General features: G+C 43.5%; 1 protein-coding gene across 1 annotated transcript in view; it reads right to left on the reverse strand.

Moving 5' to 3' along the window:
* The window catches only part of CCDC141 (coiled-coil domain containing 141), a 116,776-nt gene extending 94,270 nt beyond the window's left edge, over positions 1 to 22,506 (reverse strand). The window contains exons 1-2 of the mRNA XM_056861530.1: positions 22,298 to 22,506; positions 21,259 to 21,381 (exon numbers count right to left, since the gene is read on the reverse strand). Of these exons, the coding sequence (XP_056717508.1) occupies positions 21,259 to 21,381; positions 22,298 to 22,423 (249 nt within the window). The 5' untranslated portion in view covers positions 22,424 to 22,506. The remainder of the gene's footprint in view (positions 1 to 21,258; positions 21,382 to 22,297) is intronic.
* Between the last annotated feature and the right edge of the window lie 410 nt (positions 22,507 to 22,916).

A 22,916-nucleotide genomic window follows, 5' to 3' on the forward strand; every position in this document is an offset into this window, starting at 1 on the left:
GACTGGGTGATCGATCAGCAATTCCAAACAAAATTCATGGTGAAATTTCATAGAATCATGGAATCATAAGAGTTGGAAGGGACCACCAGGGTCATCTGGTCCAACACCCTGAATAATGCAGGAAATTCCAAACTACCTCCCCCACACACACACCCAGTGACCCATACTCCATGCCCAGAAGATGGCCAAGGTGCCCTCCCTCTCATGATCTGCCTAAGGTAATAGAATCAGCATTGCTGACAGATGGCCATCTAGCCTCTGCTTAAAAACCTCCAGGGAAGGAGAGCTTACCACCTCCCAAGGAAGCCTGTTCCACTGAGGAACCGCTCTAACTGTTAGAAAATTCTTCCTAATGTCTACATGAAAACTTCTTTGATTTAATTTCAACTTGTTGTTTCTGGTCCGACCTTCTGGAGCAACAGAAAACAACTTGGAACCCTCCTCTATATGACAGTCCTTCTAGTACCTTCAAATTTGCAGCAACCCTCACCATGATAGAAACGAGAAGCTTACCAAAGCAAATGGAAGAGGAACATCAGACTTCTAGTCTGACAACCCTTTCGAAAAAAACAAGAACACTTTTTTCTCCAGAATGGCTAATAAACCAACACACACAAATGTGCAAAGAACCCAATAATCAAAATCCTGTATGACACTTCAGGCAACAGCCAATGTTAAATGGAGAGGCACATAAGTCAACTGCCTGGGCAATCTGAAGAATCCAAACTTTGTAGTGCTGCCTTTCCCAGCACCCATACTACAATTCTCAAGAGGCAGTGCAAAACTACACATGAACAAACAAACAAAAGTGATAAAAAGCATCTTTTTTAATGTTTAAAAATGTCCGTAAGCTAATTTCTGTTCAAACCATGAGGCTAGAGCAATCAAATATGACTATTATCTGCAGTATTAAAAACTATCGGCTCATAACACACTTTTATTGTTTGTTATTCTAAGGCTATATGATTAAATACAATTTAATGCAGCTGCACCAAACTAATGCTAATGGCTGGTTAATGAGATGGTACTGAAAATTTAAAAAATAAAATTCACCTTGCAAAGCAACACTGGTTTGCATTACGCCTTCCTAGTGACAAATAGTTGGTTGTCTCCTGTTTACCTTACAGTGCATTCCTGAAAGGAATGCCTGCACCAGGCTTAGGAGGCAGCCCAGCTACCTGGCACCAAAAACCCGTGCAACCCTCATAGGCATATCTTTAGCTGGCGTATCTTTAGGGGGAAAAAAGGGGGCGTTCCCAAGCCGTTTTGGCTCGGGAGGCTGACTAATGTTGGCCCCGCCCCCGACCAGCGCCGGAACGCCTTCCGGCTCGCTCCACAGCCTGTGCCAGCAGCCGGAAGCTGGCAGGAGGCTGCGGTGGTGGCCGGGCCCAGTGCTGCAGCTGCTGGGGACCAGTATCCGGGCCAACACACCGGCACTGAGGCCACTCACACTGGCGTGCACTGGGCGTTGGCGGTGTGGGCCCCTGCGCCAGTGGAGGCCTTTGTCGGCCTCCTAGGGGCTTTGGTAAGTGCCGCCGTCAGTCTAGGTCTGGGTACCCAAGGTTGGGTGGGATAAATAAAACATATATATAATTTATATAATTTATTTAAAGCACTATGTCAATATAAAAATTATTTAAAAAACATTAAAACAGCACAATGGCATTTCCTAAGGTTGATATCTATAACCCAATGCCTCCCTCAGTGGTCAATTGAAACCCATGTAAAACACATACATTTATATATATATATATATATATATATATATATATATATATATATATATATACACACACACACACACATATACAGACAATATATGTCAGACCAGGCATGTATATAGGTTGTATAATATATTACCAATTATACAAACATCTGGTAAGATTGTCTCAGGTTGTTATACTGGGCTGTATATGTCTCCCATATAAAATGTGTGCAATTATCAACCTGGTAAATTATCTATATATTTTATTTATCCCACCCAACCTTGGGTACCCAGCTTCTGTTTTCAAGGTTGGGTTTCATTCCCCTCTTTTTTCTTCTACCTTAATCTGGGCTCCAGATTTTTAAAAATAAGGCTTTTGTTTTAATCGCTGTGATTCTCAGATTACTTCCCTGGATATATCAAAATATTTAGGTTTAGGATTTTATCTATTTCTTCCAATCCTACCCCATTCTTCTGCCCATAGATTCCCAATGAAGCCTTCAACAATAATATAGTGCGTTTAAAATTAATACCATCCATTAAAAGTTGGGCTGTGCCAAATGCTTTAGAAGTATGTATGTAATAGAACTCAATTGCTGTGGAAACGCGCCAGGGTGTTTGCACCCGTGATAATTGCTTTACTGTATTTACTTTATTGTGGCCCTCTGGAGTATCCTTTCATTCTTTCTATTGTTCATAAAGAGAACATTCCTCTCTTGCATTGCCAGAAAGACAGATGGCTTTATTAACATTTTGATTGTATCTTTATTATCGTCCTTAGTTCTGGTCTTCATTTTGAACCATACTGTTACATTAACACTGGGTTTTCTTCTTCTTCTTTTTACTTCTCTCTGAGCTTTGGCATTTGTGTGCCTTTATTCCCGCAGCATTAATAAACAACTAATGAAAAGCAGATAGGAGATCCTAGTATCCTCAGCGAATCCCCTCTACCTCCTTGCTATGATTTCACAAAGAAGGAATGAGAAAGGAGCTCCTAATTAGCGCTGGAAAATCTATGATCATTTCATGGGAAATTTTGCTGCAGTCAACAAATAAAAGTGCCCTACTGTGGGGTATACAGCGCATTACACATGTGGCACATTATAACTGATCTGAGGCTGACAGGCAGGCCATGAGGTGCTTGAGATGACCCAGTAAGGAGGGGGGGAATCGATGGACTTCAGGTGTTTGGCTCACTCCCAGTCATAAATGCTGGGAGAGCCAGCATGGTGTGATGGTTAAGAGCGGTGATTTGGAGCAGTGGACTCTGACCTGGAGAACCGGGTTTGATTCCTCACTCCTCCACATGAGCGGCGGACGCTAATCTGGTGAACTGGATTAGTTTACCCTCTCCTACAAATGAGGGCAGCTGGGTGACCTTGGGCTAGTAACTCTTAGAGCTCTCTCAGTCCCACCTACCTCAAAGGGTGTCTGTTGTGGGGAGGGGAAGGGAAGGTGATTGTAAGCTGGTTTGATTCTTCATTAAGTAGTAGGGAAAGCTGGCATATAAAAACCAACTCCTCCTCCTCCTTCTTCTTCCTCTTCTTCCTCCTCCTCTTCAGGAGAGGGGACTGGCATCCCTGCTTGTAGCTGGGCCACCACCAGCTGGGTCCAAGTCAAACATCTGAAGCCAGCCATGACATGGGTTAGGTGGAGATGGGTAACCTATTTAGACAGCCAATGTGGTGCAGTGATGCAAGTGTTGGACTAGAATCTAGGAGGTCCAGGTTGAAGTCCCCACTCTGTCATGGAAGCTTGCTAGGTGGCCTTGGGCCAGTCACACCCTCTCATCCTAAGCTACCTCATAGGGTTGTTGTGAGGATAAAATGGAGGAGTAAGATGTAAGCTGCTTTGGGTCCCCTTTGGAGAGAAAGACAGGAAACAAAAGGAGAAAAAAATAAGGGTGATGGCCTCCCCCTGTTGCTATTCAGAAGTATATTGCCTCTGAACATGGAGGTTCCATTTAGCTATAATGACTACCATTTGGCGGATTATCTTATCATCCATAATTTCCCCTAATTTTTCTTTTGGGTAAAATGGAGGAGGAGGAGGAGGAGGAGGAGGAGAGTTGGTTTTTATATGCCGACTTTCCCTACCACTTAAGGGAGTGGTAGGTGACTCCGAAGAGAGAAAATTCTAGGGTTGACTCACAAAAGCTCATATAGAAATAAATGTTATCAGTCTTTAAGGCAGGGGTCCCTAATGTGGTGCCCATGGGCCTTTTCTGGTGTCCGCCAAGTGTTTTAGAAATTGGGTGGGGCCAGATTGGTCTTTTGCCCAGCAAGGCTTCTCATTGGCCATTGGAGATTTGATTGGCTGTGCAGTTTTTTTTAACGTTGCCACCATTGCACAAAGATCTTCTCTGCGTGACTGAAGGTGAGCCGCAGCAGCCATTTTGAGGCTGGCTCCGCCTCCTGAGGCAGCCATTTTGTTTCAGCCATCATATGGCTGGGCCCACCTCAGTGTGTCAAAACTCCAAAGGTGCCCATAGACTCAAAAAGGCTGGGGACCCCTCCTTTAAAGATCCACTGGAATTTAAGAAAAGTCTACTGTAACAGACTAGCACAGCGACTCCCTTTGCAACTCCGTTAAATAACCACCTGGGAACCTCAATCCCAAATGAGCAGCCATAGTCTACTCTGACTGGGGAATTGCATCACGCTCCACTCAAGTTGCTGAGTAGCCCATGATTATTCAGTTGTTGGCATCTCTCGTTGTACAATTAAAAATTCAGATTAAGCATACTGAAAAAGAAGTTTGCACTAATAATTGCACATTGAGAATCTTTTTATATGATGCTGTTAAGCTCCCAACATTTTATTTCTTTCTGATGTTGCTAATTATGCTAATAAATTTGTTTCTAGGCTTCTGGTGTGCTGAATCTCAATGAGCAATTTATTTTTTAATTGGAAGCTATTTGCCAATAGGTAAATGGGCACGTTTGGCCATTATGCGCTTCTCTTGTTAGGCAGAACAGCCTATGAATTCAATAAATATATTTCGAGTTGGCCAATTTGTTTCCAGTGCCAGCTGTTCTTCTTACCATTCATTACATTTTCACACACAGAACGAAGTCAGAAGTTGACATTTATGTGCTTTCGAAACAGACCCAGGTATTGATTTCCAAAAAAGAAAGGTTCTGGGAACTATAGCTTGCCTGTTCACAAGAGGATTTTAAAGGCCATTCCAGTGAAAGCATAACATTAAGAGATTGAAGTATCTGTTACCATGAAAATACGCTCAAGGGCAGACTCAAGTCATATTTCAGACAAGTACAAATGGAAGAGATGCTGTAAATACTTCTACAGGATGTTGTTTGCTGTTCTCTGTTTTTACAATTTGCTCTCCAGAACAACACACACAAACAAAGCTATGCTTGTAAAATCAGAGTTTCGGTAGTCAAGTTGGCCACAGAGAATGGGGAGGGAGAAGAAACAAGGAAGATCAAGGCTGTTGAGAAGGTGAGGAAGAACTAGGGGGACAAAATTCCTGAGGTGTTGGCAGGGTCAGTTCCAGATTTTGGAGGGCCCTGGGCAGATAGTGCCCACAGTCCTGTTCCTCTCCTCAGCCTGCCACCAAGCCTTCCTCTCATGCCTCCCTTCCCACCCTCTGACCCTGTGCTTTCTTCCCCCGCCCCCTCAAAAGCCGTGTCGCCTAGGGTTGTCAACCTACAGGTACTAGCTGGAGATCTCCTGCTATTCCAACTGATCTCCAGCTGATAGAGATCAGTTCACCTGGGGAAAATGGCCGCTTTGGCAATTGGACTCTATGGCATTGAAGTCCCTCCCCTCTCCAAACCCCGCTCTCCTCAGGCTCCACCGCAAAAACCTCCAGCCGGTGGTGAAGGGGAACCTGGTTACCCTACTCTCACCACTTGCATTCATAGATGCCTGTACCACTAGGGTTGCCAGGGATTTGGGGAGTGGAGAGGGTGGGGTTTGGAGAGGGGTGGGACTTTAGGGGAGAGGGAGAGGAAAGGGACTTAAAGGGCAGGTTTTGGAGAGGGAAGGGACTTCAATGTCATAGAGTCCAATTGCCAAAGCAGCCATTTTTTTCAGGGGAACTGATCTCTATCACCTGGAGATCAGCTGTAATAGCGGGAGATCTCCAGCCACCACCTGGAGGTTGGCAACCCTATGTACCACCCACATGCCCATTCCCTGGTAACATTGGGCGTTACCTACAACTGGGAGTATGGATGGCAGAGTGCTTGCAAGTGGGTGGTGGAAGTGCATGGTCAGTGGCAGCGCCCCACCTCTGGGTATGCTAACGCTGGCCCTGGATCCCGGTCCCTCTGTGGAACCATAGAGCTAAATGATTTGCTTTCCATAAGATTTTTAGGCCAGGTTTTAGTGGTGAGAAGAAACCCCAGAGTGAATCTGTCTGAGGGCCCTTTGGTGGTTCTTGGCATACCTAAGCTGGATAACACCTTTTATTCACTTGGTTAGATTACATAGAGTACACCTTCCAAAGCGGCCATTTTCTCCAGGTGAACTGATCTCTGTCGCCTGGAGATCAGTTGTAATAGTGGGAAATCTCCAGCTACCACCTAGAGGTTGGCACCCTAGTGGATGGTGGTTGGGAAAACGGGAAAGTCAGAGAAGTAAAGCATGTACTGAGGCAGAAGGCAACCTCCTTGATTGATTGATTAAGAACTCTTAATTATTTGATTAATTTATTTCTTGAAATATTCGCAATTCTCTTAGGGCATACTCATGGGACCTAGCACAGGGTTAGTCTTAGGCCAGATTCAGATATGCAGGAGAATGTGGTGGAAGCAAGGTGATAGAACAGGCTATGCTACTCCCAAGTGGGTATGGTTGCCAGGTCCCTCTTTGCCACTGGCGGGAGGTTTTGGGGACGGAGCCTGAGGAGGGCAGGGTTTGGGGAGGTGCGGGCCTTCAATACCATAGAGTCCAGTTGCCAAAGTGGCCATTTATCCCAGGTGAACTGATTTCTGTCAGCTGGAGATCAGTTGTAATATCAGAAGATCTCCGGCTAGTACCTGGAGGTTGGCAACCCTACAAGTGGGTGTTCATTCATATAAAATAGCCTCATACAAACAGAAAAACCAACACAACAAGGGAGAAAGTGTCTACCCCTCTCTTTGCCACCTGTGCTCGTTTCTTATTTTTTAACATAGCGGAGGGTTCCAAATCTTCCACCTGCAGTCTGAAACAGAGTAATTCATTCTATCATCTGAGATCATTTGCCACTTTATTTCCGCTTCATTGTCCTGCATGTGTGAACTGGACATAAAACACACTGATTAAGAAGGAGCCAGATGTCCGAGCTCTGCACAACAGAGCATAGGAAAGAATTGCTAGACCAATGCAAGTTAAACTCCGTTAGACTACTTTTGTGTTAAAACAACCACCCTGCACAATCATACTAAATTTCCCCTTTAATTTAGGGTAATTTAAAACCCAACAATCCCTTCTGCGTAGGCTTTAGGTAATCAGTGGGCATTTCAAAATTTTCTGTCTGGTTGAGATTTTTAGAGTGCAATTTGCTATAGCACAACTAAAATACAGTTCAGAGGAAAGGAACAGCAAACAGTCTATTGTCTAAATATCTCAGTGTAATTTAGGTTATTTAATTCTTTCCTACTTGAGCAAAAACAAATTCAGAATCACAAAATGGTTACAGGGATTTTATTTTTTTTAATGTCGATATTATGCAGTAATGCCTGCAGCTTCTCAGGTAATATCTGTGCTAAAGACCCCATTAGAGCTTCTAAACTATTTGCATAATATCTTTCCTAGCATAAAATTATCTCAATTCAGCTCAATTACATATAAACGGCAGTTAGGATTTTATACCTATCAGTTGTTTGAGGCTAAACAGGAAAATGTTCTAGCGCAAGGTAGGCTGAACAGTGTTAGAGACACCCTTAAATACTGAGGTATCTGCAATATATCTCAATCTTAGTATCAACAGATGGAGCTGTTAGAACTTCATTTGCCTACTATGTGCCTGAATCCCTGACAATTTGCTCATCACAAGACTGACTGGTGAAGATCCAAGACCTCGTAGCCAAATTGCAGCGCTCTTCCCTTCTGAACTAGTTTCATGCATCCAGATCAAAGGCAAAATTGCACAAGGCAGACGTAAAATAAGTCTAAGATTTAGGGAATTTGGGCAATCGAGTTTGCATTCTACAGTCTCCTCACCCTCTCTAGTCATGGAACTGCAATGAGTTACATTTAGGGTCCACACCCATGATCATCTTATGCTGTGGTAAATCACAGTTTTTACTCAGTGTACGCTTACCTTTAGCCATACTGCCAGGGGCTGAGGAAGAAGAGTTGGTTTTTATATGCTAACTTTCTCTATCTTTTGAGGAGAATCAAACCAGTTTACAATCGCCTTCCCTTCCTTTCCCCACAACAGACACCTTGTGAAGTAGGTGGGCTGATAGAGTTCAGAGAGAACTGCGACTAGCCTAAGGTCACCCAGCTGGCTTCATGTCTAGGAGTGGAGAAACCAACCTGCTTCACCAGATTAGAGCCCCCCGCTCATGTGGAGGAGTGGGGAGTCAAACCTGGTCCTCCAGATTAGAGTCCACCGCTCCTAACCACCACACCACACTGTCACCACATAACACTGTGCAAATCTGAGACTTATTCTTATGCTATTATAGCACATTGAGGAGGGCAGGATCATGTGTTCTGTCTGTAGGCTAGGTTCCACATTGACTTCCAGTTCTGAGCAAGGTCAACAAGCATGCAGTTTTATGTTCATATGGGATTTTCTAGGAGACAGGTAATGAGAGCCACCCCATTTTCTAGGTTCTTATTCTTGTGGAAAACATATGCATGCAGACTTTGTACAGACTTTTAAATCAATACCTTCTTCAAATGTTATGCCCATATAAACCGAGAACCCACAAACCATGCACATTGGGAGTGCAGTCACAGTTTTGTGAACTGGCCAATGAATGGATTTCCCTATGCAGTCAATACACTCTATGTCAGGGGTGTCGAACTCCATTGTTACGACGGCAGAATATGACATAAATGTCACTTGGTTGGGCCGGGCCATGCCTCACCATCCCAGATCGAGCGCGGGGGGGGGGGGTTGGCTGCCTCGTAGGCCGGATAACAGCTCTCAAGGGGTTGGATCCGGCCCATGGGCCTTATGTGGATGGAAAATCCATGGGTTGCCCAATTTACATGAAACAGCAACTACGTATATCAGGTGCATCATAGGGACTGTGCACTCCCAATATGCATGGTGGCTGGAGATCTGCTGCTATTACAACTGATCTCCAGCCGATAGAGATCAGCTCACCCAGAGAAAATGGCCGCTTTGGCCATTGGACTCTATGGCATTGATGTTCCTCCCTTCCCCAAACCCTGCCCTCCTCAGGATCTGCCTCAAAAACCTCCCACCGGTGGTGAAGAGGGACCTGACAACCCTAGGTGTCAGGGTTCCCGTTCTCATGGATGTAATGCCTGAAAAGGGTTAATGTGTGAAGGTCAGGAGCAGGGACAGCATATTTATTTTACTTTACAAAATTTATATTCTGCCTTTCTGGCCTCACAAAAGCAATCAAGGCATTAAAATATGCATAATAATATAGCCTTTTAAAACCATTAAAACCAACCAAAAAGAACAACAAATCAGTAACTATTAAAACCAGAATTAAAATAAATACACAGACACTGAAGCAACAATTAAAACGTTGGGCAGGAAGGAGGGATAACTGAGGGAACACCAAACGAAATTTTAAAAAGTCTTCACCCTCTGGTAACAGAAGTCGACAGACAGATCTCCTGGGGGAGAGACTTCCAGAGTTTTGGGGCCATGCCTGAGGAGGCACTCTCTAGGGTTACCAACTCCAGGTTGGGAAATACCTGGAGATTTTGGGGGTGGAGCCTGAGGAGGGCAGGGCTTGGAGAGGGGAGGGACTTCAATGCCATAGAGTCCCATTGCCAAAGTGGCCATTTTCTCCAGGGGAATAATCAAGCTTGATTAAAAAACATATATCTACCACAGTGGGAGGTAGGGTTGCCAGCTCCGGGTTGGGAAATACCTGGAGATTTTGGGGGTGGAGCCTGAGAAGGGCAGGGTTTGGAGAGGGGATGGACTTCAATGCCATAGAATCCAATTGTCAACGCAGCCATTTTCTCCAGGGGAACTCACCTCTGTCGCCTGGAGATCAGTTGTAATAGTGGGAGATTGCCAGCCACCACCGGGAGGTTGGCAACCCTATTGGGAGGTGACTGAGTCAATGTACTAGCTGTCAGAATGGAAAGGTCCCTAACAATTCGGTGAGGGAGGGGAAAAAGGAGCTTCCCAATCTAGCCATACATAGCAGGTCTATTGAGAGTTCCTGCTTTCTATCTCTCCGGTTGTCAATCCCTGTCCCGATCTGGGTTGCACAAGAAGGAATCATTGCTCTTTCCCTTGTGCTACCCCCCTCCCCCTTCATAGCACCTTCCCACAATGGATTTTGCCACACACCCGGCATTGGAAAACATTGCTCTGCCCTAGCACACGTGTGCCAGTTGACCAGCGATAGCGGCTGAACTGCAGTTGCTTAAAATATCTTTACAGTACACAAGGGCCCCAGGGGGTCACATTGTACAGAGATAATGTAAGCTCCATCACAAGGTCACTTGGAAGTTATCCCGAGAGATCATTTACTAACTTCGCTTACTGACATTTCAAGTCATTTTGCAATAGGAAAAGAAAGAAATTGTGTTTTCTGGGGAAGACCAGTCTCTTGGATAATAAAGTATTAAGAGTACGACACAGCAAAGAGCTGAGGTGTTTTCAGCCAATTTATTTCAACAAATCCAACCTTAAGCTAAATTTTCATAAGGTCCAGGTAAAAAGCTTGTCCAGGATTTAGAGAATCTAGTTTCTGTGGGCAATCTAATCTACCTTTTAACCATCTGTTCACTCTCTCTGTTCCATGAATCAAACACACTTACTCCCAGCTATAAATTGGGACGAACCTTTCAGTATTTAAGCACACCTAATTCTGCTGGACTGAGACCAATGTATTTATTTTTATTCTAACCGGCTTAGATTAATTCCAAACTTTCTACCTTTAATTAAACATTTCCACACTGACACCTTTCCACAAATGCCAAGGTATTCCTGATTGTTTACCATGGAATTCTACATGTTGCATAGCATTTTGAGGCATATTTATACGGAGATCTTTGAACTGATGCAGATAAGGCTAGCCCTTTCGATTCTCACTACTCCCCCACTTGGACTGATATTGGGTCCTAGAACATATCCAACCCTTCCTCTGCAGGTTGGTAGCATTGGACCTAGGGCTGCTATTAGGGTTGCCAACCTCCAGGTACTAGCTGGAGATCTCCTGTTATTACAACTGATTTCCAGCCAATAGAGATCAGTTCACCTGGTGAAAATGGCTGCTTTGGCTATTGGGCTCTATGGCATTGAAGTCCCTCCCCTCCCCAAACCCCGCCTTCCTCAGGTTCCACCCCAAAAAACCTCCTGCCAGTGGCGTAGAGGGACCTGGCAACCCTAGCCATCGTCCAAGTGGGGCCTGGAGTTTTCGGTTTATGGGCAGGGGGCGGTATTTTAAGCCAAACCTATATGGGTTGAAAAACTGGAGGGGAAATCTCCCCACAGAACATTTAGGTTCTCATTTCACGAGACGTCTGATGTGAGTCAAGTTCAGGATCATGTGATTATAGGCATGTAGTTCCTAACAGTGGGGCCAACAGGCCTCCCCCGCAGCAGTTTTTGATGAAGCGGGAGAGTCCTTTAAATCTATTAATTTAATTGCCTGATTTCCCCCAGCTCACTGCAACACCTCCTGCCTTGGGGGCATATTATCCACGAGGGTGCTGCGATTCCTGGCACTGGCTCGCCGAGGGAGCTGCTGTCAGAAGAGGAAGGCAAGGGGGATCCACTGGTGTGTGTGATTCATAAGATCTAAGCCAGTATTTTTATCATCGTGTATAAACATGTGAATACTCCCAAATAAGGGTTATTATAGGAGGAAAAAATCTTGTTTTGCAAACTGAACTGTGAAAAGACTTAATTAGTGTGATTTTGCACACTTACGTAATAATAGATTGCTTGTACAATAAATAAAAGGTATATTATTAGCATTCTAGGGTGGGGGAGAGGAAACGAAGCTCTATACAGACAGACTGCTTGAAGTGATGGTCACTCCATATGTCCTTGTTTATTTTCCTGAATCTAATCCTGACTGCAGACTTTTGTGCTGATACATCTGCTTTAAATAAAGGAAAGGATGGAGTGGGGTCAATGTCCATAAGATGCACTACACTTACTTGCATCGTTCATGTTATGCATTTGCGCACATGTTTAGCAGATCATGCTGTGCTGTCAAATAATCCCTGCACTAAATTCCTCTCCTCCCATAGAACTTTGCAACTGTGATGGCCTTTTAGTATTTGCTTTGTATGCTGAAGGCACAGACACAATTTGTCTCTAATGCTGACTTGACCCACAGGGTTGGCCTTGGTATATTCTCCATGCAAGACTGAGCTGAGACTTTAGGTAAGCCACTTTAGGGATGTTCTGACCCTTGTTATTTTAGTAACAACACATTTGTTTTGGAGGGAATTGTCTGTATATATTATCAGGAGGAAGCTTAGCGAAACAGCAATTCCAGATCCACTAGGGATAATGAGGACCCCAAATTTTATAGTTTAAGCATAAGTGATTACTCTTGGGAGTATATCTTGGGAGAGAGTAATGGGGCTAACAGGTGAGTTGGAAGCAGAAGGACAATTCCATTGGCATTCCCTTGGGTGGATGAAGATTGCCTTTATAAACAAGATGCTTATGAAAGTAGAGATACTAGCAGGCTCACAATGTCATTTTAAAAGGTTATTTTTTAACTGCAAAAACCCCACGGAATCTATTTTATAATGGGGAAAGCACAGAACTTTAACCTTACACTGTCACTATGAAACACCTCTATAATTCAATGGAAATAACTTCGTGCAACAAGATTATCAGATAATATAATAAACATCTAACATACTGAAAAGTAAATATGTCCCCAATATTCCTTTGCTTTAAAAGTCAAGGATTAGAAATGCTAAAAAGCAATGTAATATTTTTCTTTTTAAAAAAATGCATTTCCACTACAAATTTGTTCCTCTTGAATATTAGCATATAGATTACCATTCTGCAATGTAGGTTCTGCAAATGGGAAAATGAAAGTAATTAAAAGCAACCAAAAATGTATCCAAAAGAATGTGGTTCAAGTTATTGATGCTGTCTTTTTAAAAAGAAAGTTAGCGCTCTAAAAGTGGATTTTCCAGGTTCTCTATTACGGCTCTCTGTGACCTTTATTGTGACAAAGAACAGGGCTTTGGCAAGCAATCAAGAATTTGCAGATGCATTCACATGAATCTTGTAACCCCTTTGAAAGGAAGTTCCCTATTAATCATAAAGCAGGAAATGTAACAACAGCTTTCGCCAGAATAATTCGGAGATAGTTGCCATAATACTCATATTAAAGAGATCGGGTTTTTGCATGAATGCAGGCATCTTATCATTGCTACAGGTGATAGGACTATTATACAATTGTTAATGTCTACCCATCCCCAAACGTGAAGATTCCACATGCCAAAAGCTAGATCAAACTGGGTTTATAAGTACCTTATTTGTATGCATATTAAACCACCCATCCCTTGGTGTGGATTACCCTATCTATAGGGTATGCCTGTGTCACAGGCAAGCCTATCCTGGCTCCATTTCTGCTGAGCTTAACTTTTCCTGGTTTACATGCCCAATGGTATACCAAGAAGAACTGACTCTCCACTACTATTCCCCCCTATGCTGAACAGTGTTAGTTCAAAATGGTGAAGACTCAGATTTTAGGAGGCCACTTCTCCAACCCCAGTGTGGTGTAGTGGTTAGTGGACTCTATCTGGAGAACCAGGTTTGATTCCCCACTCCTCCACATAAGAGGCAGATTCTAATCTGGAGAACCGGGTTTGATTCCCCACTCCACCACATGAGCGGCAGACTCTAATCTGGAGAACCGGGTTTGATTCCTCACTCCTCCACATGAGCGGTGGACTCTAATCTGGAGAACTGGGTTTGATTCCCCACTCCTGCACATGAAGCCATCTGGGTGAGCTTGGGCTAGTCACAGTTCTCTTAGAGCTGTCTCAACCCCACCTACCTCACAAAAGACACCTTAGAATCATAGAGTTGGAAGGGACCACTAGATGACCCTGGTGGTACCTTCCAACTCTATTATTCTAAGGTGTCTGTTGTGAGGAGAGGAAGGAAAGGTGATTGTAAACCAGTTTGAGACTCCTTAAAGGTAGAGAAAATTGGGGTATAAAAACCACACCACACTCTTCTTCCTCCTCAGTAAACCGTGAGAAGCTGGCTTAGGAAATCACCTCCTATCAAGAGATGCTTGGGCGTGCTTGCAAAATATCCTTACTTTAAGCCCCAAACCTGTACTATGGCAAGACCAGAGGGATTAGAACTGATTATTTTGGTATGAAATGAGTGGCTTGCAACATAATAAAACAACGATCAGTAAAATTGTGTGATTCATCAATCTATTAAAAACACATACACACAACCTGAAATAAACCCAGCTGAGGAAAAACAATGTAAACAGAGGTCAGTGGAACAGTTTTAAATGCAACACACTGACTAGCAGAAAAGTTTTAAATGCTACCCAAGGTCTTGCAAGCATGTAAATGTCATTGTGATTTTTTAATATAAACTGCAACATCTGACCCTGCAAACTTTCCTAAGGAAAGCATTCCAGAGCATTTGTGCGATTACTGAAAAGGATCTGTTACCTATCCCTACCAATCTAACTTCAGCAAAAGATGAGAGTCAGTGCAAGAACACCACTGCAGATCTTAGCATTCACAAAGGTTCATAGTGGAGGAAATACTTTTCCACGTAATTGGAGCCCAGGCATTCAGAGATTCAAAGGTCAAAAGAAACACTTATAATTGTACCTGCAAATGTATTTGAAGACACTGGAATTATTTCACCGTTCCAAAGTACTCTGCCCCCTCCTGATAACAAGCTCACTTCCAGTAGCAATCACTCTGCTGAGTTCTGGACTAAACATAATTTTTGAACAGTCTTCAAAGGCAGATCCATATAGAGCACATTACAGTAGTCCAGCCTTAAAGTTACCAACGTGGTAATAGTAGCCAGGTTTTCTCGAAAAGAACTGCAACTGGTGCACCAGCCTAGGTTGCAAAACACTCTCCTAGCCATGTTCACCAGGATGGGACATCAAAACTAAAGCACCATCAAACTATTTTGCTCCCTTAGACATAGTGACGCCCCATCCAGACAGAACGAGCACCCAGTATTAGCATCTCCATCTTGTCATCTTTTTGACTGTTCACCCTCCTCAAGTACCATCCCTGTCCTTGGGCGCCTAATTCAAGCCTTCCATAATCTCCTTGCTGAAAATGCAAGACAGAGATGGGCATCATCAACAGATAGATGGTACCACACTCTAAGTTTCCTTTCCTTGGGGAAGCAATTGTAATTAATATTAAGCTAATGTTGCCAATCATGTTATCTTGAGTACTCAGTATTATCATCATCAGCTTTGTCATCATTCCTATCATTGCTTAGCATCCAAGGGGAAAAAAGCATTTTGACAGAAAGATACCAAAATAATGGCAAGCTCGAATCCTACACATAAATCTCTGTTGACTGAAGGGATTTCTGGAAGAAGAAGGAGGAGGAGGAGGAGGAAGAAGAAGAATAAAAAGAAGAAGAATTGGTTTTTATATGCCAACTTTCTCTACCACTTAAGGAAGAATCAAAGCGGCTTATAATCACCTTCCCGTCTCCTCCCCACAACAGACACCCTGTGAGGTAGGTGGGGATGAGACAGCTATGACTAGCCCAAGGTCACGCAGCTGGCTTCATGGGTAGGAGTGAGGAAACAAATCCAATTCACCAGATTAGCCTCCGCCGCTCACGTGGAGGAGTGGAGAATCTAACCTGGTTCTCCAGATCAGAGTCCACCGCTCCAAACCACTGCTCTTAACCACTACACCATGCTGGAGTGAGACTTCCACAAACACCCTCCACGCCTCCCTACCAAATGCACTGTTCAGGGTCAGTGAACCCCCCAATTGAGGGAATTCGTCAGGGAACCCCCAGAGTCAGGGAATTCTGGGAGGGAAAGAAATGGAGGCCTACGGTAGGAAAAGGTTGAACATGTATAAATTTATTATACGCTTTTTACACTTCATGTATTTTTATACATTCTAGGCATCTATGTGTCATATGTATATGCTTATGACTTTGTTGTTAATGAGCAAATGGTAGGAAAAGGCAATTGACAAAAATCACCATAAAGCAAATTGTACAGCTACGGAGAGCCAGGGTGGTGTAGTGGTTAAGAGCAGTGGTCTGGAGCAGTGGACGCTGATTTGGAGAATCGGGTTTCATTCCCCACTGCTCCACATGAGAGGTGGAGGCTAATCTGGTGAACTGGATTTGTTTCCCCACTCCTACACATGAAGCCAGCTGGCTGACCTTGGGCTACTCACACTCTCTCAGCATCGCCTACCTCACAGGGTGTCTGTTGTGGGGAGGGGAAGGGAAGGTGATTCTCCCTTAAGTGGCAGAGAAAGTCAGCATATAAAAACCAACTCTTCTTCTTCTTCTTCTTCTTCTTCTATGTGGGGGGGGGGAAGAGGGGAAATCAGACTTGAGCTGCCTATGTCTGTCACAACAGAGATGAGACTTTGCTCTAAGAGAACAGTAACTGACGCTGTTGCTTTGTGCTTTCACAATTTATCTCATAATTAGTCAATTAAGTTCTCCGAGAAAGGATGTGCTTTGTAGTTGTTCCAGGGCTGAGGCTGGGGAGATTAGGTAGGTATTGCATATTAAGGGTCCATGGGGCATGCTAATTAAAGCAAAAGGTGTCCTAGATAGATAGTATGTCCTCATGCAGGTAATTGGGAGTCTGGCCAATTTGTTCCTTGAAACAGGCTAAAAGTCTGAGTCATAATTACCTGGATGCCTGGGGAACAACCGTGTTGCAAATGCTTCCCACACAGGCTGGTGGACAGGCCGGCTGATGTAATTGCCAAGTATTAATCCATTCCACAGATCCATGCCACAAACTTCCAGTTTTCCATGTGCAGGGATTTTTTTGGTCTTAATATGGGGAAGCAGGGGTGTTTTTTTTTTTTTTTTAAATAAAAGGAAAATTTTGATGCTCGTGATAAGTGATCTGGGCATGCAGTACACAGCACTATGACACACCTGTACATTTTTGCATGGTAATTAGCAGCACGTTCCAGGCTGAATTGCCCTGCATATTTTTTTGAATTTTGCATGCTGAACTGTCATTCCAGAAGTGACTGCTAAGCCAGCGCATACCTGCTTTGCATTACTAAAGAGCCCATTTAACTCAATCCTTTGTGTTTGCCAGTGAAGAATCCTCCTCAAGGAACAATGCAAAACAACAGAGGCGAGTTAGCTATGCATATGCTAATGGCTATGCGAACAGGAACAAAGGAGCAGGCAAGTGGGGGGAGTGGAACTTCTCCTTTTGCATCGGGACCGTGAAAAGGCATTTTTAAAGTCGCATTTTTAAAAAACGCCTTGAGCAACCATCAAAATTGACCATGCAAAAATGGCCAAAGAGAAATCACACTGTGTGTATGTTTGTGCGGTCTATGACTCTCAACTGTCATATTGTGTCAAGAGGCAGAAACCATTTTTCCATCTAGAGCGAAGACAGATCTTGGGAAAGGTGGGAACTCACCTTTCTCAAGTGTCACTTTGAGATCAATAACTGGCTAAAGTCCTCTTACAAAGGTAAATCTCGATAGAAAAGTTCTCTCTTCTCAAAGCTCAATATTTTTGTCCCTAAGTATTGTCCTGTTGTATTTGGTAGAATCTTTACATAACTCTGAAGGTTTTTTAAAAAAGGAATTGGGGACCAGACCTCTGTGCTCTCATACTTTCACAAATGTGTCACCTAACTTTACCACAATTAGTTCTCTGTTAAGAATGTCGCACTGGATATTTTCCGGCATCACCATCTTCTTCATAACATTTGCCTATGATCTAGAAGGGTCTCCTTCATCCCTAAACCAAAGGTAAATATTCTGCGGAGAGTTGCAGAAGAGTTTGTAGGGCAGTGTCTTTGGCATAGGGTTCCCAACCTCCAGGTACTAACTGGAGATCTCCTGCTATTACAACTGATCTCCAGTCAATAAAGATCAGTTCACCTGGAGAAAATGGCCGCTTTGGCAACTGGACTCTATGGTATTGAAGTCCCTCCCCAAACCTCGCCCTCCTCAGCCTCCGCCCCAAAAACCTTCCACTGGTGGCAAAGAGGGACCTGGCAACCGTAGCCTAATGCCCACAGATAATAAATACACCCAACTGCAGAGCCAGCTTGTAAAAGCAGTGAATCTGAGACAGCCACCAAGACCATGAGATCAAAAGGGGACAGTGGGCTCTTCATGGAAACGTATCTGAAAGGATGCGAAATTGCCAAAAGTTACTATCATCTTCTCCATGCCTAGCTTTCTATGCTAGAGGGCTGCAACTACAGTTATCAGGCAGACAATCTATTATCCAAACACACTTTTCTCTCAATTTTCCAATTGCAGTTGCTATTCCAGCTAGGGAACTCCACACCCAACCAGTGAACTTCATCACAGACCTGGCCCTGGCAACCCTACTTTGATAGAGGGAACAAAAATAGGTATGTCTGAGTAAGGTCTGTGGGGTTCTAAAAGAGTGTGGATTACTCAAGAGCAGTCCATTGTTGTTGCTGGACACTTTTTACACCCGCTCATGTAATACAACTTTTGCATGACTTGAATTTTTGAACTGCATGCATGTCCGTTTGGAACTGCACACTCTTCCACCCACCACCCACCCCAGAACCACACATTTTGTGTCAGGTTCCACATTTTTGTAAGTCCCATGGGGAACATGTACAGTGCAATTCTAAAGAGGATTGCACGGTTAATCATGCAGTGTGCCGAACCACCAGCATTCTAAAGAGCTTCAGTCTAGGAGGAATTTTACATTGTCATCTACTCTTTTGTGCAGAAGAGGTATAATTCTCACACAACATTTCAAGAATGTGTTTTACAAAGTCACTTTAGAACATAATTCTATGAAACCAGACACCTCACTTCTTTTCAAGTCAAGTCACTTCTTCAAGCCACTTATCAAGTCACTTCGTGTCAAGTCACAGCTGACTTATGGCGACCCCATAGGGTTTTCAAGGCAAGAGATGCAGGTGGTTTGCCATCGCCTGCCTCCGCATCATGACTCTGTTGGTTCCTTGGGGGTTGCCCATCCAAATACTAACCAGGGCCGACCCTGCTTAGCTTCTGAGATCTGACGCGATCAGGCTAGCCTGTGGCTATCCAGGTCAGGTCAGGCCTGTGGCTACCCACACACACTCTCACACACATATATATATACTAATATTATTCCAGTAAAGGGACTGATTGATTGATTGATACTAATACATGTGTTTCTCAGAAGATATACCATTCTTTAGAACTCCCTTGAATTGCCTTCTGCTTCCTACCACTACCTTTAGCTGCATGCGTAAAAAATAATTGTTAACCAGTCCACTTATAAAAGACTGATAGATATCCACTAGCAGTGAAATAGCCCTTCAAACTTTTCAGTACACCAAATGAAACATTTTGGCCTCCAGCAAAGTGTGCAGGCTGCTGCAATTATTTATTTTGTATAAACAACTACCATGGAACCTAGTGGGGGGAAAAAGAAAATGACTGTAACATATAGATGCCAAGAGGGCCCTTATAGCAGGTTGTAACATGCTTCAGAGTGAGCTCTAACAGCTGGTTCATATTCATTTTCTCTTAAGACCAATTTACACAGCCATTGAGCACATAATATTAGCCACGGGAAAGCTCTTGAAAATCCTAGGCAGAGCAGTGCCTGGTGGTAGCCACTCTCAGTTACAAGATTAAGCTTTGTGCCGCTTGCTACTACAACCAGTGGGTTTTCCACCGCTAACATTTGCCAACATGTGCCAAGCATGAACTCCTGCATGTGGAAGCATGTGTGACCACACAGGATTTTAAAATGGCTGCTATGGTTTTGTGGATGGCAGGTGGTAAGGCTCGGATTGTTTACTGCCTTGTTTTGTGAACATCAGTTTAACAAAGTTTGAGAACATTTCCCAAAGCCATGGGGACTATTTTGATGAAACTAACTGACAAATACACAAGGAAGATTAAATAAGGTTGTGATAGGGTTGCCAACTGGCCAGGTGAACCATCTTGAATAGAGGCGGGCAGCCCATTCGTGAAGGAGGGCGGAGCCACATAGGAACCAGAGTGACCCCTACACCGGCGTCCGTGCCACTTGTGTTGTGCAAAGTGGCATGGACGCCAGCACAGGGTGACTTACGCCAGCCCCGGGGCACCCCACAGCAGGTAGGTAGTTCTGAGGTAGGTAGTTCTGAGAGAACTGTGACTGGCCCAACATCACCCAGCAGGCTTCATGTGGAGGAGTGGGAAATCAAACACAGCTCTCCAGATTAGAGTCCATCGTTCTTAACCACTACACCATGCTGGCAACCAGTAGGCAAATGTGCATGGGGGTGGGGACATGAGGGGAGGATTACCATAGAGTTTCTGGCAATTCCTTGAGAGACATGATGTCATTTCAGAGTTTATGCAAATAAAAAGCCATTAGCCCAACTGTCATTAAAAAAAACCTCCCACCCCTTCTTGGAGTGGCAGTGGGAAACGAGAGGCAGAGTTGGGATATACCCCACCCCCACCAAGGAAGTGACAACCCTAGGCATAACCAGGTGGTGAAACTTTGCATACCAGTATTAATGGTAATATCTCCATACATCACAAGGTAATATAGCATACAGTGTCTGTGAATGTGTGAAATGACAACCAGATGGCTTTGAAGAGATAGATTATTTACCACAACAAATGACAGAGAAAGAACGCGGTAAAATGAAATTGCCACGTATTACTGCCAGAAAATTGCATCCACTTTACGACAAGCAGGGCTGCTTATAGAAATTTTTAAAAGGCTATTGAGAGTTGATGGCCCTAAGACTTCTACTTGAAGCCCCAAGGTAAAGGCAAAGGCCCCCTGTGCAAGCATCAGGTCATTCCTGACCCATGGGGTGACGTCACATCCCGACGTTTACTAGGCAGACTTTGTTTACGGGGTGGTTTGCCAGTGCCTTTCCCAGTCATCTTCCCTTTACCCCCAGCAAGCTGGGTACTCATTTTACCGACCTCGGAAGGATGGAAGGCTGAGTCAACCTTGAGCCGGCTACCTGAAACGGACTTCCGTCGGGATTGAATGAAGGTCATGAGAAGAGGTTGGACTGCAGTACTGCAGCTTACCACTCTGCGCCACAGGGCTCCTGAAGCCCCAAGAGTGATCCCCAAAATCTAAGTCCGGTGCTAAAGCTTGATCAAACAACCCTAGGCCTAAGGCCTGTGGTTTAACCATCAATTCTAGTTTTCACATGCAAAGCGTAACACGGCCTGTAGTATTCTAGTTATTAGAATTGCATGGCTTACCTTAAGCTTAGACAAGATGAGTTCATGATCCTGTAATAATTTTTTGGTCTCTTCCTGATTGCCGCCAATTTCTAACAAATTTGGTACCGACTCAGACAACTGGAGCTCTACCCATTTTCCACACTAAAATGCAAATAAAATAAAAATAAAAAGTACTAATGTATGTATGTGTAAATGCTTTATCTAAGACATTTGGGCCCATTAAAATACAAGCTTCTGTTCCATCCAGAAACAATGTGATGCCATGTTAAGTTTTAGTGGATCTGGTTTGAGATGAAGTACTTTCTATTTGTGAATTACTTATGTTGAAAATGAAATCGTATTTCAAAGTAAAGCTAAACCATTCCAGTTAAGACAGTAAAGACTTTTCCCTTTCTAAAACAGAGGTTTGCATCCTAGGAACATTAATTATTTGTTCATGCATTAATGATTCACTACTTGCGCCAAAAAGAATCTAGCACAATGATATACATAAGACAGTAAAGACTTTTCCCTTTCTAAAACAGAGGTTTGCATCCTAGGAACATTAATTATTTGTTCATGCATTAATGATTCACTACTTGCGCCAAAAAGAATCTAGCACAATGATATACATAATCTGTCTACCAATGCTCTTTGTATATTTATGTATAATACCAAAAAACAACAACCCCACCCCACTGTTAAATATTCTTAATTGGCACAGTTACAATAAAATAAAGGTTGAGTTGTATAAGTAAACATGCCCCAATAAGTATTGCTGTGTCACTGCTTTAATGTAAAGTTATATTATTCAAAGAATAAGAACATTTTTATTTGCCCTGGTGTGGCTTGATATCTGCGGTTGACCCTTAATGGTCTTAAATCATTCTATTCCACACGAATTAATGAGAAATTCTCCTACTCAGATTAGGACAACAAAATAACACCTTCCCCAAAGTTTTCCATTCATCTGCTGCAGCAACCGATGTGTGCAGAAATATGAATAGAAATGACCAAACGTCAAGCAAGTTGAGGTTGCAGAGCTGCAGACGCAACTGTTAAGATCCACTGAGCTTACCTTAAGTATAGCTATGACTATTCTGCAATCCCCAGCCTGGACAAAGACGGAACTAACTGTTGTCGTAGAAGGTGGACTGTTGGAACTATTCTTGCTTGACATAGTTGTCGTAGGACCCGGCTTCATGGGAAAAGGCTGCTTTTCTGCAGCTGTGTATGTCTGCCGGTCATTGCAGAAGGCAACATACAGGGTTGCTTGGCTTCAGTCTGTCAAAGAGCTCAGCTAGCACTGATCGCTCTGCCAAAAGGAAAGAACAGACGGTTAAAAATAGACAACACCATTGAGTTTATCATCCTTGAGAGAGATGTGAGTTTGACACACACCCTTAGTCGAGTAGCTTTAAACTGACATTTCTTCTTTGCCTTCTAAAACGCCTTGTATTTGTTAGTCATTCTGAATTTTTAAAAAAGTCAATTTCTTCAAGTCAATTTTTGGACATTTGTCAAATGCTGTTTTGACTGAGCAATGGACCAAACCATTAAAGAAGTGCCAAATCTTGAGAAGACGTGATGGGGCTATCAACGCCGACCCTTACATCATAACTGCAGTGTTGATAATACACAGCTGCTGCAATGGAGTGTTCAAATGGGGAATTCTCTATGTTTTCCTTGGGATCCCC

Source organism: Euleptes europaea, chromosome 15 (assembly GCF_029931775.1).
Source record: "Euleptes europaea isolate rEulEur1 chromosome 15, rEulEur1.hap1, whole genome shotgun sequence".
Lineage (NCBI taxonomy): Eukaryota > Metazoa > Chordata > Lepidosauria > Squamata > Sphaerodactylidae > Euleptes > Euleptes europaea.